Source organism: Diadema antillarum, unplaced genomic scaffold, assembly GCF_040938485.1.
Source record: "Diadema antillarum isolate AM-2024a unplaced genomic scaffold, OU_Dant_1.0 scf00000017, whole genome shotgun sequence".
In the NCBI taxonomy this organism is placed as follows: Eukaryota; Metazoa; Echinodermata; class Echinoidea; order Diadematoida; family Diadematidae; genus Diadema; species Diadema antillarum.
Window position 1 is genome coordinate 5,786,333 of NW_027270906.1, and position 17,070 is coordinate 5,803,402.

At 40.5% G+C, this 17,070-nt stretch overlaps 1 protein-coding gene across 1 annotated transcript in view; it reads right to left on the reverse strand.

Moving 5' to 3' along the window:
* LOC139725980 (sodium/hydrogen exchanger 8-like) overlaps positions 1-10,203 on the reverse strand; it is a 33,181-nt gene extending 22,978 nt beyond the window's left edge. The window contains exons 1-4 of the mRNA XM_071637066.1: positions 9,986-10,203; positions 9,038-9,198; positions 8,195-8,340; positions 1,044-1,127 (exon numbers count right to left, since the gene is read on the reverse strand). Coding sequence (XP_071493167.1) covers positions 1,044-1,127; positions 8,195-8,340; positions 9,038-9,198; positions 9,986-10,203 — 609 coding nt within the window. The remainder of the gene's footprint in view (positions 1-1,043; positions 1,128-8,194; positions 8,341-9,037; positions 9,199-9,985) is intronic.
* Positions 10,204-17,070: the final 6,867 nt, after the last annotated feature.

Below are 17,070 nucleotides of genomic sequence, written 5' to 3' on the forward strand. Positions count from 1 at the left end.
AATCTTGGTTTCACATTGGCACTCAGTACATCATATCCACTAAGCCCCCCCCCCCCCCCCCAAAAAAAAAAAAAAAAGAAGAAGACAGAAATCAGCCATTAAAGACTTAATGGTTTGGTAATTAAGTTCTGGATACAGAGTGAAATCACCGTTAATGACGACAAGCCAGATTGGCTACCAGTGCAGGCATGGAATTAACATGGCTCCCAGCCAACTGGCAGAATTACTAAAGAGGGTGCTTTTAGGAACCTGTTGCCATGGCAACCTCCATCATGCATCATCAGTAAAGTAGGGCCATTTTCTGTCATTTCTCTACTGCCAGCCTAGGAGAGATGCAATCAGTGGAAATGTTTCCAATGCCAAATGATCTAGTGCTCCTGCAGAGTGCAGATTTGTGTAGACACAGCTCCATTGAGGTACGTACATGTATGTAAATTTCCAGACAAGCCATTCATGCACAGGCTTACGTTCTCACTGGGAATGAAAATTGTAATTAGTATAATTCTAATCTTTTCTATTCTAATGCAAGGGTAATATTTATGGCAGGTCAGCCTAGTATAAGAATTGTGTCAACACATATATACCCCAGAAAAAGAGAACCATACTGTTATCATTATAACAATAATTATCACTGCCATCATCATCATTATCATCATCATCATCATCATCATAACTAGCGAGCACACACACACACACACACACACACACGGAATACACACTGACTCTCATATACTCAAAAACACTCTATACAGACCAACTATAAAGAATATCTCATACTCTTATAGCATGATGAAAAAAAAGAGAGATTATTTAAAGTAAAAACACAATATTTTGTGATTAAGGATCTATTAAGTCACTTGGTGCTCTCATGCGGTTGTCATTGGAGAAATAAATGATCACTAAAATCATTCATATAAGTTCTAACCATTCAAAGAAGAATTGGTTGAATCTGTATCCCAATTTATTACATAACTTTCAAACGGAAGATTGATTGGTGTTCAAACTGTATTTATAATGCTAAATGGTACTATACCAGGGCTTACCTTGTGTAGAGAATATCCTGACTCAAAGATGATCGGTGGTAGGAGGATGAGGAAAAAAAGGGTGGGGTCCAGAATCTCATCTTGCTGTGATTGACAAGAGATTAAACAAAGAAGAAACATACATCACTTTGATAGTCCTCAATGATTTTGTATTTTGTTAGCTTTGAGATTCATGAGATACACCCTCATCGTATCCGGGCAATTACCCCCCGAGGGCAATTACCCCCCGGCTAAATACTGGTTAATGGTAAAGATTAGAGTAAGATTAGGGTTAGGGTTAGGTTTAGGGTTAGGAGTTTGGGTTAGGGTTACAATTAGGCTCAGGATTGGGATTAGGATTAGGATTAGGGCCACAGGGAGGGTCCGGGGTAATTGCCCAGGGGGTAATTGCCCTAGACCCACTCTCATATCAGGCATTCACCTTAAACTTTAGGCAAAATCATGTAGAATTCAATAAGAGATGAAAACAATTCTCTGTATTATGTTTGGACCGCTGGTAAGACTGAATTTAAAAAAAAAAAATAAAAAAAAAAAAACTCACAAATGTTCTGGGACTTTTTTGGTGATACATAAGTCACAGGCTTCATTGACTGTTGCACACTAGAATGAAAAATCAGGCACGATGATTAAACAATGCTACTCGATGATGCCTTTTCATAAGAGTAATTTGAGCTAAGTTATCTTCAAGTTGCCTTTAATCAAATACATAAATTTGTACAGTAAAAAACAAACAAAAAGAAAACAAACGAAGGGTATGGGAACACATATCAACACAAAGTTAGAAAATTGTGGAATTTCTATATTTCCATAAAAAACAACAACAACAACAACAAAAACAGGGATACTGATCCCAGTCACATTTGGCAAATTACATAAACATAAGATGTTACTACCTTCCACATTTTCCCACTGACTGGCACAAAAATTAATAGTAATTTCATGTTTTGAAGGGAAATCTTCACAAACATACAGCATGTATTTGTACAGTATAGCCTTTTGCATCAAACCCTTGTAGAGTTACAATGACTCAGCAATGGTGACTCAGGGGTAGACCTGATTGACCCATATTACTGTGTGTCATTGTACTTTTAGGTCGAAAACCAAACCAACTTGAGATTCATGGGGTATACATGACATCAATCATAATATAGTCTCATATTGCATACTTTCCGATAAAAAAAAAAAGAAATTGAACAATAAATCAATACTACAGACATTTATAAGTGACAGATTGATGGTGAGACTATCTTGTAAAATTACATTTAAACCATGAAAAGTGACAGGCTCTTTAAAAGAAAACACAAGATCACATTCTTGGTAAGTCATGCAATAGTATGGCATTCAAAGGGGCATTTTACATCAGGACCCAGCCTTGCCCATGGATGCAAAGATATGGTCACATGTGAGATTAGGCACATGTGTTCTGGACTTGTTATATCAATTTCCTCACCAATGAATATTTTCTTCCTCTACCTCTGCTGATCACATTATAACACTAGATTGCCCCCCCCCCATCTTCTAAGAGCATAATTTTTTCTCATGTATGAGCCAGAGAAACTACCCTTTCAGATGTCTTTGTACTTCCCACAGAACAGTAGACAGACATCTACATTATAATCAGGAGACTGCATAGTCCTGATAATCTATGTTTACACAGGTAGGTAAACTCTTACCTCCCTGGTTTTAATACACAAATCCAGTTCCACAAAACAGTGAATACAGACCACAGTGTATCTATTGATTACAAATGGCATCGTCATTCAACAACCCTTTTTAAATGTCATGCTTCACCCCACCCCATCACACCAACACACACACACGCACAGACACACTTGTACACAAATGCCCCTCTTTTTGAATTTATTTCCTCTTTTATGTTCAACGACCCCTTGACTGATTCAATGTCATCTTTCTGGCTTGTATTCAACAATACTAAAGCTCACAACCTCCCCCTACAATACTCCATGGGGGGGGGGGGGGGGAATGAAGGAGGGATGCGGGCAGTCCAAGTTCTCTCATCAGTGAGTGCAAATACCATTATGTGCATGCAGTGAGTGGTACTGTCAACCACAAAGTCTTTCTCCTGATGGTTGGTCCATTCACATTTATTCAGACATGCTGGTATGCAGGTTGAGGGTATAGTCGGTCTGACATGCTCACACTTTATAGTGTACAGACTGTGCATAGGGTTTGTTCAAATGACAGTATACTAGCTAGTCCCTTCTACTGATACTTCAAAGAAGCACCCTTCCATTGCTCATACCATAGGGTGCGTTCGAGCGCTCTAAAGCGAACCAAAGCGAACTGAACCAAAGCGTACCGTACCGAACTGTGCCAGTTTTGGAGCGTTCAAGCGCTCTGTGGAGAAAGCGTACCTCATGAGTTATTTTTAGAAAAGGTCTCGCTTGTTTGTAGCAAGAATGTCATTCACCTGGTGCTTGAACTACTTACAGCTGTCCCGAACAAAGAGAATGATATCTTTGCATTGTGACGTATGCGCATGATACATATGCTTTACAACGAACTTTTGGTACGCTTTTGGAGCACATCGGGAAGTGGTCCACTTTTGGCTCGGTACAGTACGGCACGGTACACTTTAGGAGCGTTCGAGCGCTCCTCTGGCGCGGGTACGGTACGGCATGTGCAGTTTGCTTTAGGAGAGCGCTCGAACTCACCGTCATAGTTGAGGTTTATAGGATGCATGTAGTATATGTATGATTACAACTACTCAGCACCGCCTTTTTAAAGGCATTATTTACCATTTGCAAATGAAACAAAAACCCAGATTTATTGCTTCAAAATAGTTCTAAAATGTGGTGTGACGTCCCTTTTGTTGATAACGCAAGCAATTGCTTGTGCAGGACAAGCAAGATAAGGAAAAGCACAAGGTTATGCATCATAAATGGATTTAAGCAATTGCTTGAGCTAGATCTTTTACTAGAAGAGCTTGTGCTAATGCTTGGAGCAATTGCTCACAAGCAATTGCTAGTTTTATGCATTCGGGCCGATGAAAGGAGCACACTTATTGTACTCACATTTTTGTTGTTTGTCATTATGTACACATAGTACAGTACATAAAATAAATGCTCACACATTTTCTTTCAGAGAGGTTCTAGATTTTGAAAAGGCCAAAATTTCACTAATTTTAATTCTGAACAAGAAGACCATTATATGGTTATAGAACATATGAATGGAAAGGATCTTTTTTTTAAAAAACAAAATGTCTTTCTTACAAATGTAGTTTCGAAGTTGTTGATTTGGACATGATTTAATTATTGAATTCCAATGTTTAACAAGTAACATTCTCAAATACATTTTGGCATCATTTGATACTTTAAGTCATATTTCACAAAAGCAAGGAATCAACTTCAGGATGAAAGTATAAGCCATGGAAAATCATGTTATTTTTTGATGAGGAAAGAACAATAAATTGTCAAATTGCCAGGGCAAATTTTGAGGAAGTCTTGGGGCTTTTCAAAATAGCACAGCCAATATAAGATAATATTGCAAATGTGCAAACCACTCTCTTCTTTTTTTCTTAACTTTTTTTTTTCTTGGGGGATGGGACTTGTCCATTAATTACCATCTCAGACAGTATAAACCACCGATTCAGAAAATGAAATTTACAGTTTGCAGACATGTCTGCTTTTTGTGACTCTGAAATACTTGCAGATCATACCAAAGATGTAAATTTTATTTCAAACAAAGGTAAGTATAACATTTTTTGATTTTCACAAAATACTGAGCAACCTACTATGGAAGCTGCTAATGCACACTCCAAACCACATGTGAAAACATAATGCCTGAAGAGATCCTTGTCATTTGATTGGTTGTTTGACATTGATCATTTGACCCATTTCACTATGACATCATCATCCCTGCAATTGTGGCTCCATTTAGCGTGCAATTTTGGATCCATACGATTTGCTCTATTGCATGCTCGCTGAGAGCCCGACACCACACTATGTGTGTAAAACGCTTGCGTTTGCAGTGAGTGTATATATATGCGACAGCGCGCTGAAATGTGAGCACTCTCGCAATCTCAGATTCTCTCTTATTTTTAGATTACTAGTACTAAAACATCAAATGACAAGGATCTACTGCGGGGCTGCCAACCTTGAGTGAGAGTTTGGCGTGAGACACTGCGAGGGAGCTAAGCGACCTCCTGGCTAGCGCCTGGCGGCCTGCTGTGCGGCCGTACGTACGTATTACGTACACAATCAGTGTATGTAAAGCGATGTAAAGCACACGTCATAGCCATACATGTACTGTAATTTGCCAAAAGTACAAGCTACGCTCACGTGGTATAGGTAGAAGCCAATCGTAATCCAATAGCTCGTCTCTGCGCGTGAACCGAAAACTATCATTATTGGTTAAGCTTAACACCCGCGCGGGAAAATCTCGAAATTTTGGGCTTGGGCATATCGATATTCGAAATATCAGAGAATTTGGAGATTTATATTTATTTTTGTAGTCATGTACATTCCATTTTTGGGGTTTAGCATGAGATTTCGTTTAAAATAAATCAGAGTGAGACAGTCAAAATTGGTTGAATTGCGTGAGTCTCACGTTCAATGCGTGAGAGTTGGCAGCCCTGCTACTGTATTTTAGGCGTTATATAAAAGAAATAATAAATGTTTTTCATTCATGCAATGGACAGAATATTTCATTCGGTGAAAGATGTAATGTTTGATCCATTCAACTCGGCTGCGCCTCGTTGAATGGATCATTTCATCTTTCACCTCATGAAATATTCTGTCCATTGCACTCATAAACATTCATTATTATACAAATAATGAATGGTCACGAGTGCAATGGTACGAGATTTTGCACGAGGTGAAAGATAGAGGCGCTCTATTCAACGAGGCAAAGCCGAGTTGAATAGTGCACCTCATCTTTCACCGAGTGCGAAATCTCGTTCCATTTCACGAGTAAAGACCATACACTATTTGTTTTATATAACGTCCAAGTAGATCTTTTTGGTTGGAGGATTGTTGGGTAGGTCTAAGTAGGCCTAGAAGTCTATAGAAATATATACGTATGTATGAAAAATATAGCCATACTTACATGTGGATCCACTGCGATTCTCTCTCTGGCTTGTGCAATCAGTGTAGATACAAGTCACAGCTAGCTCTCATACACGTACACTAGCACTACGTAGGCCTACATACGCGCATGCATGTACCGCACACGTACACTGCGCTAGCTGCATGCGATCCTCAATATGCAACACACAGTACAATTTCTCGAACCGTGGAATAGAACAAAAAAATCGAACCAAGTTGCACACAAAAATACACATGTCTCCTTCAGACTGCACATCTGGGCATATACAATCTATAATTTCAATTTCTGTTGTCATCATTAACTGAGAGTGTAAAATACAAGCAGTTATTTGGTTCTAAACCCTATGTACCATTTACCAACTGTCCTGATTTTTCTATCAGGAAACAAAAAAATAGTGATACTGTAGGTTGTAGAAACACCACATCATTCTCTTCAACTTGGCACTTCATATTTCGTTGCTATTTCAGTACAATGATGAATGAAAACCTGGATTACTCAAACTATAGTTCTGGTGAAAATGCATGATCTCATCGCACATTTTTAGGGCAACTTTGCAGCTGGTAGTTATCCACTGACCTGGAACGCTGACTAATCACAATGTACATTGATTATCAATATAAAATCTCATTCATGTAGTTTAGATCAACTGAGTCTAATCCAAATCTGTTGCAAACAATAACAAAGTCACAAAGTGTGAATACCTGAACTGCTCATATTGGCCTACATGTATGAGGCTTGACTCAACATTTTAATACATTTTATCAATGCTGATCTCTCCCTTTAATTTATAAAGAAAAAAAAAGAGATTGGCAAGGTGACTAATACTGGAGTGCAGGATTCTCAAAAACCCTTGACAACAAAAACCACTGGCACCCTTGACATAGAATCAGACAAATCAGGTCTCATTCAGTAAAAATGCTTTGCTACAATACTATAGGTGAATGTAAGATTTGCAGTCACAGACTAACTGCTCGCAACCTTTGGCTTGTTACCTACAGTGTAATTGCTGTCACAGCTCTAGGTCTATAATACAAGCAAAACTGTAATAATTCAGGGATCGCAAATAAATGACATATCACATACCTGTGACAGGATACTCATTTAATATTTTTCAGTGCGTGAAGGTTAAATAAAGTAATTAATCCTGATGTGACACCTATGTTTGCATCTTAGAAAACATAGACTCTATTCCACATGATGCAGTATATTGAACCACTCTGAAATCAAGAAAGTTACTTTTATTTAAAAGTTCACTCCTTCTCGGCAAGTTGAGCCACGCAGCCAACTACGTGCTGCAAAAATTACATAAAACAAGTGTACTGTATACGCTGTTATTTTCGCGTACAGATATTTACGCGAATGAAGAGGTCAGACATTTTCGCGAGATGTTGTTTCGCGAATTAACACAGAGGCCTACATATAATAGCGCACTACTATGGTGACATTTTCGTGAGTTGTTGAATTCGCGGTCCAACTGAGATTCACGAAATTTGTGAAAATTAAACCCTCGCGAAGTGTAACAGCTTATACAGTACCTTGAAGTACATGACTTTGAAGCAAATTTTAAGAATTCATATTTAAAACAAATATGATGAAAAAAAATATCGTCTACGTTCTAGCCTGCAATGAAGTAAGGGCTTAAAAGGACAGCACAGTACTGGTTGAGGTGAGGATTCAGCTTGTAACATCTTGCGAGATATTTAGAAACCTCTCTATGAAATGTGAAAGAGCATTCAATTCTAGGGGAATCAAAAGTTCATTTGATGAAAATCAGTTTTGAGATGACTGAGGTATCGAAAAACATGGGGAAAAAAGAGATCCTAATGAAAGTTGTGGCATGTCAACTTTATTCTAAAGGATCGCTATTTTGGATATCTCAGCCATTTCAATGCCAATTTTCATTAAAAAAACATTAAATTCTTCTTGAAATTACACGTATGCTCCTTCATATTTCATAAGCAGTTCCTCATTATCTCACAAAAAAAAGAAGGAAATGCTATAAACCTGAATCCTCACCTCAACCAGTACTGTCAGTCCCTTTAAGTGAGAAAGTTAGACGCAGAAGGATGACCTTTGAAACTTACCGAGAAGTCGTGGTCGCTGATGTTGGTGTGTTTGAGGGCAAGGATGATGAGACCGAGGAGAAGGCCGAGGCAGACGACAGCGACACTCTCCGGGAGATAGTGGAACTTGAGCTTGATGAGGAGGTGCGTTAGCAAGATGCAGAGACCTTGGGTGGAAGAAAGACAACAGGAGACAAGCATGATACAGTGTGAAACTGGTGAGGCACAGTGACAGACTAGTGTAGATGAAGGTGTATGGAAAGTGATAGAGGAATGTTAATTATGTTGTTTTGTCCTAACACACCAGTCTCAGTGCTCATTATGCATAGGTTCTTGGGACCTTGCATCAGAAAGTCATGAAATATATGTAGGATTTTTGGAGCTAGGGTCAAATACGTATTTGTACTGTACTAAAAGAAGACATTCTGGCTTTAGAATTAAAAAAAAAAATGCCTATCAAGGCAGGATTTCTCTAAGTCTAAAGAATTAAACCAATACAAATGATGAAAAGAAAGACAACAGTAAATATAGTAGAAGTGGCTGACTCTCTGAAATAAAACAGAGAAATCCCATACTGTGAGCACAATATCATTTGACGTACATCAATGCTCCCCAAATTAGATGTGATTTTATTCATCAGTTATTGTTCTTGATATTTCTGTAGTTGTATAGTTGTACTTGCTGTTTTGAACGAAAAATATATTGAGAGCAAAATATCATACCAGGGAATGTTCAACTTATGTGTGTGTATCTATCCTCTATGCTACAATGTTTCTGTTTGGCATGCCCTATTGCTTACACCTCTTTGGTTACCATGGTTTCTAGTTTAACTACTGGAAAAATATCTGTGATGTAGATTCTTACCAAGAATGGCCAAAATGAAGAAGAGCGCCATGCTGGACGAGTGTTCCTCCTCAGCGGACCCGATGTCCGGCAGCTGCTCATCCACAACTTCCGTCGTCTTCCTCTTTGTGGTGGTGGGGGTGTGTGTAGTGGTGGTGGTCCCATTGGTGCTGTTGTCTGCACTGTAGTGTGGAGGTGTGGCAATGCAGGTGGCAGACAAATCATTGCGACATTAGTTAAGTCATCTTTGTTGAATGGGTTTACTGTGCAGTATTAGATATTGGCGAGTGAAGCTGGTTCATCCATGGCTCCAAAGAGGATATATTGTCCCTACATCTATGGAAACACTTAGTGAAATTTTGATGAAAACGGAATCATTGTTTAAGTCCCCATCTCAAACTAATTTTATATTGAACAGCCATGAATGGCACTATACAACTAGATTACAAGCACTTCCTTGAGGGAATATATCTACATTTTGTATATCCATCTGGATACATTAGTATTTACCTCCAGGAAATGTCGCAACAGATCAATCAAAATTAATATGCTAAGTTAAGTATCATTATCATCATCATCACCAACAATGCAACATTACAAACTATCACTCCTCAGCTAAACGATGTCTTGATGAAAATGAATGATAACAAGGCATAATAATCATCACATTGATGATGAAATTAATAATAGCAAATTATATTCATCATCATTATTATCATCTTCATGATGCCAAATCTTGAATGTTCAATCTTGTCACAGCATAGGACTGATTTAGATAGCCATCATAAACACACATGTTCTACAGCCAGTACCCGTTACACTATACTATAGTCTAGGTAAAACAAAGATGTCACCATACACCACCACTGTACCGTCTAGCATCTAATGGCATGTGTTACAAGTAATTAAAAAAAAAAGTTATATTACTATAAAAAAATGTGTGAGAAATGCAGATTTTATCCAACTAACCTCGACATATTCCCCGCCTGAGAAGTCGAGAGCTCTCCATCGTAGCCAGTTTCATCAACGGCCGCGTCGTGCTGCGCTGTTGCACCGGGTAAGGGCTTCGGATTGGGAGGCTCTGCTGGCGCGGACGAAGCCCCGACGCCTTTTCCCCGATATGCGATGCATCCGCATATAACACTAACAGCTGCCAACAACACGAAACTAGACAGCTTTCTTGACATGTTGCTTTCCAACAGAGTGCTCAGGAATTGCAGAAACGGGAAGAAACTCTAATCTAAAATTCTACTTCTTATATTCGCTCCGATAGACTAATCAGTGATTTTGGTCAGCCACTGCGATCGCCAACTATGTATGCGAAGACTGAGGTGCGGTATATTACGCAGTAAAATCGCGCAGTACATGCATTACATAACGTCGCCATCGATGCATACAAACAGAACGTCACCTTTCTGTGTGTAGAGTGTGTGAAAAGCTAACCATGGGATGCAAACAAGGAAGCTGGTGGGGGAGGGGTGGGGCCACAGAACTCTGTATGGGTGGGGTAGAGGATGATCGTGGGATGATCTATTACTCCGAGTATATGATATCTCTGCGGAGCGTTTTGTGCATGTCTCCCTCTACGACTAAGTGACTCAATATTGACTGAGATACCACATGACTTTTTCATCTTCAAAAAGTTTGGAAATCTGAGTTTGATTGAATAGGCCTATTTTTCTCTGAGTTTCCTCTTGGTAAAATCATGCACAAAGATTATCATAATGATTCTCTTTCGAATGACAGCCTATACTTGTTATGATTATGTCATTCCAGGGGCGTCACCAGCTTTTTTTCAAGGGGGGTGCGTTTTGACACTAAATGTAACGAGATTTTTTGGACAGACATTTGGAACATAGGAAGCTCTCAATCCCTAGACTTTTACGGTTTTTTTGAGGGAAGCCAAGCAGGGAAAGGGCACCGGCGTATCTAGGATTTCATCTTGAGGGGGGGGGGGGGGGGGGAGCGAGAGGAGTGAGCGAGAGGGAGGATGTGGGAGGGAGTGTCCCCCTCCCACGGTGAGCACTTTTTGCATTTTGATGTTGTAAATACTCGTAGTGCAATTTGATGCAAGTTTTTTGCGTGTTTTATCGACTTGAAACAGTCCCACTTGTTTAAGGTATCAGTACATTTTGAAGTAAATTGTCATTGAACAATTTGCCTATAAATGGTATAATCTAAATAAACTTCTAGTAATAATTCTTACACTGATGTCATGAACGCGACCGAGCCCGAACTAGCGGAACGAGCAAGGGGGGAGGTTGTGGGAGGGAGTTGTCCCCCTATAAATGGCTTATGGAATGACGGTGTGAAACGACAAATTACTGGCAGCAATATCAGGAGAATGGCATAACGACTACATGCGAGCGAGCGGAGCGAGCGAGCTTGAAAGTTTTGACATTTTACAGTCTAAAAACTGCCGTTTGTAGCCATATTTTTTTTTTTGATTTGGAAATTAGGGGGGGGGGGGCGCACCGGGCGCAACTGCTGACAATTACAGGCAGCAACATCAGGTGAATGGCATAACAATTAAATGCGAGCGAGCGAAGAGAGCGAGCTCGAAAATTGTAACATTTTACAGTCCCCAAACTGCCATTTGGAGCCATATTTTGCGCAACTGCCGGCAATTACTGGCAGCAACATCAGGAGGATTGCATAACAATTAAATGCGAGCGAGCGGAGCGATCGAGCTTGAACATTTTGACATTTTACAGTAAAAAAAACTGCCGTTTGTAGCTATACTTTTTCGCTTTGGAATTTAAGGGGGGGCACATCGGGCGCAACTGCTGGCAATTACTGGCAGCAATATCAGGAGAGCATAACGATTACATGCGAGCGAGCGGAACGAGCGAGCTCGAAAATTTTACATTTTACAGTCCAAAAACTGCCGTTCTTAGCCATATTTTTTTCGCTTTGGAAATTAAGGGGGGGGGGGCACCGGGCGGAACTGCTGGCAATTACTGGCAGCAACATCAGGTGAATTGCATAACGATTAAATGCGAGCGAGCGAAGAGAGCGAGCTTGAAAATTTTACATTTACAGTCCAAAAACTGCCGTTCTTAGCCATATTTTTTCGCTTTGGAAATCAAGGGGGGCGCACCAGACGCAACTGCTGGCAATTACTGCAGTTGCAGCAACATCGGGTGAACTGCATAACGATTAAATGCGAGCGAGCGAAGAGAGCGAGCTTGAAAATTTTACATTTTACAGTCCAAAAACTGCCGTTCTTAGCCATATTTTTTCGCTTTGGAAATCAAGGGGGGGGGGGGGCGCACCGGGCGCAACTGCTGGCAATTACTGGCAGCAACATCAGGTGAACTGCATAACGATTAAATGCGAGCGAGCGAAGAGAGCGAGCTTGAAAATTTTACATTTACAGTCCAAAAACTGCCGTTCTTAGCCATATTTTTTCGCTTTGGAAATCAAGGGGGCGCACCAGACGCAACTGCTGGCAATTACTGCAGTTGCAGCAACATCGGGTGAACTGCATAACGATTAAATGCGAGCGAGCGAAGAGAGCGAGCTTGAAAATTTTACATTTTACAGTCCAAAAACTGCCGTTCTTAGCCATATTTTTTCGCTTTGGAAATTAAGGGGGGGGGGCGCACCGGGCGCAACTGCTGGCAATTACTGGCAGCAACATCAGGTGAACTGCATAACGATTAAATGCGAGCGAGCGAAGAGAGCGAGCTTGAAAATGTTACATTTTACAGTCCAAAAAGTGCCGTTCTTAGCCATATTTTTTCGCTTTGGAAATCAAGGGGGGGGGGGCGCACCGGGCGCAACTGCTGGCAATTACTGGCAGCAACATCAGGTGAACTGCATAACGATTAAATGCGAGCGAGCGAAGAGAGCGAGCTTGAAAATGTTTACAGTCCAAAAACTGCCGTTCTTAGCCATATTTTTTCGCTTTGGAAATCAAGGGGGGCGCACGTACGGGCGCAACTACTGGCAATTACTGGCAGCAACATCAGGTGAACTGCATAACGATTCAATGCGAGCGAAGAGAGCGAGCTTCAAAATTTTGACATTTTACAGTAAAAAACTACCGTTTGTAGCTATATTTTTTCGCTTTGGAAATTAAGGGGGGGGGGGCGCACCGGGCGCAACTGCTGACAATTACTGGCAGTAACATCAGAAGAATTGCATAAAGATTAAATGCGAGCGAGCTTGAAAATTTTGACATTTTACAGTCCCAAAACTGCCGTTTGAAGCTATATCTGTTTTTTGCTTTAGAAATTAAGGGGGACGCACCGGGCGCAACTGTTGGCAATTACTGGCAGCAATATCAAGAGAATTTAAATGCGAGCGAGCGGAGCGAGAGAGCTTGAAAATTGTGACATTATTTTTACAGTCCCCAAACTGCCGTTTGTAGGTATATTTTTCGCTTTGGAAATTAAGGGGGGCGCACCGGGCGCAACTGCCGGCAATTACTGGGAGCAACTTCAGGAGAATGGCATTACGACTAAATGCGAAGCGAGCGGAGCGAGCGAGCTTGAAAATTTTGACATTTAAGAGTCCAAAAACTGCCGTTTGAAGCTATATTTTTTCGCTTTGGAAATTAAGAGGAGGGGGGGGGGGAACGCCCGATGCGCCCCTCCCCCTGGATCCGCCACTGGTAGTCAAGGATGTCGGTTTATGTCCATGACTGGGGGAGGTATGACTAGCGAGGTGGCGTCGAAGTGACCAAGCGGGGGAAGGATGTCCAAAATCTGCACTTTAGAGCATCCCCTGCTCCGTATCGTACGGAAGTACAGTAACGCCGGTCGATAAATAGTAGATATGTATAAAATTATTGCTGCCAGAACCAGGGGTGCGAATTGTTTTTGACAACGAATTTTTAATTTCTTTTTTTTTTTGGTCCCTGGTGCAAAATATATATAAAAAAAAATAGAAAAGAATGATTATTTAGCGTCCGGCGTTGAGGTCGCTCGCAGACTGATTTTTTTTTTTTTTTTTTTTTTAATAGGATCTGAAGGGGGGTGCGTTCGCACCCAACGCACCCCCCCTGGTGACGCCCATGCATTCGAGGAAAGGGCAGAAAATCTCGAAATATTGTGTGACAAGTTCAAAATCACTCTGAATTCAACATTCAGGCTCACAGTGGTGCCATGCCAGGCAAGATTGATAGCTCACTTTGTATTAAAGTTTGGTTGTTCATCATGACACGTTTTGTAAGTAAATGTTCAAACGACAAAGGATAAATCTAAACTGCATGGGATGTTTCACAAGATGTGGCTGAGAGACTCTAGTATGGACGCCCTTGGACCTTTAACAATGGAAACAAAAATTCCAAGCAACACTCGATCGGAGATGTCAAGGATCGGGGCCGGCGCAAAACGGGGGGCTCGAGGTTCCCCACTTTTTTGCATTTACATAGTAAGGGCCGGGTCATAACCACTTGCCTACTAACCCCCCCCCCCCCCCCACACACACACACACACACTATTACCTCGAAGTGGCACCAGAAACAACAACAAAATAGTAATTCAGTTTTGTTGTTGTTGTTGTTGTTGTTGTTGTTGTTGTTGTTGTTGTTGTTGTTGTTGTTTTGGAAGCCGATGGCAAGTGGTAGCAGAGGCTTTTTTTTTTCTTTCGAGATCCCCCTGTGCACTTTTGTTTTCCGCATAAGACACAGGAATACATAGGTCTAACCACTTGGTCCCCCCGCCCCCACCCCCTCCCCCTTTGACTTTTTTTTTTCACCCCGGAAGTGGCATCAGAAAAAAAAAATGTGATTAAGGTTTGTTGTTGTTGTAGTAGTAGTTGTTGTTGTTGTTGTTGTTTTGTTGGAAGCCTGTTGTAAGGAGTAGGGCCTACCAGAGGCCCATTTTTTCTCTCTTCTTTTTTGCTAGGCAAATATAACCTGGAAGTGGTATTTATAAGAAGCTCGGGTAAGGCCCCCCCCCCCCCTTTTTTTTTTTTTTTTTTTTTTTCTTGTCTGCTGAAGAAGCCGGAAGGGTCACCAGAAGGTTGCGCTAAAGACCTTTTTCTTGTTAGCTCATGAAACCCGGAAGTGGCACCAGAAATGATAAACTGCCCCCACCCCTCCCACACACGCACACTTTTAAAAACGTGTGTATATAATAATCATGTGGGCATGGACCCATCCCAGCTGCAGCGGACGTCCGAAGATTTCAACGGAACAGCAAGGCCGTTTTGTGTTTGCTCTGCAGGATCGCAGGCGAACGTGACGTAATGATAATACACCTTTCCAATCATGGTATAATGAAATAAAAATTGAGTGACTTACCATCAAACTTGGGTCATATTTGCATTTTTTTTTTCAGGTCTGACCTCACCCCATGATTATTTCAAAGTATAATGTCACCTCCATGCATGCCAAAAAATTATACAATAGCGTATCATTTTTACAGGGAATAATATATCATGACAATCTTTCTGTGCCATAGGCCCTATACCAAGCAAGCCTCGATTATTGCTGAGGTATAAGAGCAATATTAATTGATCAAACTCAGAAGATCACCCTAAATGTTACTATACAAGCCTGAGTTTATAATTTGTTTCTTTGTTTGTTTTCATTCGGATTATTCAAACTAACAGTTTTCAATTTATTGGCAACGTTAAAATTACCGTACAAATACATTGTTTCAAACATAATGGGTCCAGCCGGGAGATCAATTCACTTTAGGCCTATCGATTCAAATCAAATTCTATTTCCAATATAACACGATTGTTATCGAACAGATTAAAAGAAAACAAAACGTAAAATTTATTACAACAATAAATGTGCAAGGGGTATACTGTACTTATGGAACAAATTGTTCAAAATAACTGGAAAAAAGGGACCGTATAAAAGACAAGTTTGAAGGAATGTGGGCCACTCGAGTAGGCCTTTATCAAAAATACAACAGAATGTTGGTACGGAACAACACGCACACAAGCACACTTTGACACACGTTTATACACATACACCATGGCGTTAACGCGGGGGGTGGGGGGTGAGTTGGTGCGATCGCACCCCCTTCAGACCATAAAACGAAAGAAAAAAGTTATTAGCTGATGAAACCTGGAAATGGAACCACAAATGAAGAGCTTGCTTCCAAAAGGCGCTATACATAATGTTATAAATCCATCATTTTTCAATGGATAGCGCCTTTTGGAAGCAAGCTCTTATAAACGCACTCCCTTTGAAAGAAGCTGGTGACGCCCCTGCACGCACGCACGCGCACACACACAAACACACACACAGGTAAGAGATGCTCACAGTAAACAAGAACGTATTAAGACAGGACAAACAATGAAATAACAGAGAAGGAAGGAGGGAGAAACCAGAGGGATCTCTGGTTGTCAACAAACAAAGATCTAGTACAACTATACGCTGCCCTACTTTGGCAAAAGGAAGAAAGTGACATTCTTACGGATATTGACTTTTTTATTGATTTGGCATAGGCTATATTTGAGGCATGCTCTATTAAACTGAAAAATCCCAAAGTTACGATTTTGGCCCATTTCTTAGATATTCGGGTGGCAAAAGGAAGCAAGTGCACAATTGCATGAAAAAAATGCAAAAGGAAGCAAGTTGCACCTCATGATATGATTGTCACTTGCTTCCCTTTGCCAAATCATTTCACACAATCTATACTTTGGCCAAAGGAAGCAAGTAACATTCTCACGATATGATTGTCACTTGCTTCCTTTTGCCAGATTGTTCATGTTTGCTAAAAATCTGAAATACTTTGGCAAAAGGAAGCCGCAAGTTACAACCTCATATGATATGATTGTCACTTGCTTCCTTTTGCCAAATTATTCATATTTGCACACATTCTGAAAAACTTCGGCAAAAGGAAGCAATTTAAGTGACATCCTTTTGATATGATTGTCACTTGCTTCCTTTTTCCATTTTTATGTTTGCTACAAATCTATAATACTTTGGCAAAAGGAAGCAAGTTACATAATAATGAGTTTCTTATGGGAATATCAAAATTCTTCGAAGTGTCATAAATGCATCACCGTATGTGCACGAATACCGCCATTAGGCCTATTTCTGAGGATCACAAATTTCCATGTTGAAGGGCCTACCCAAAAACATA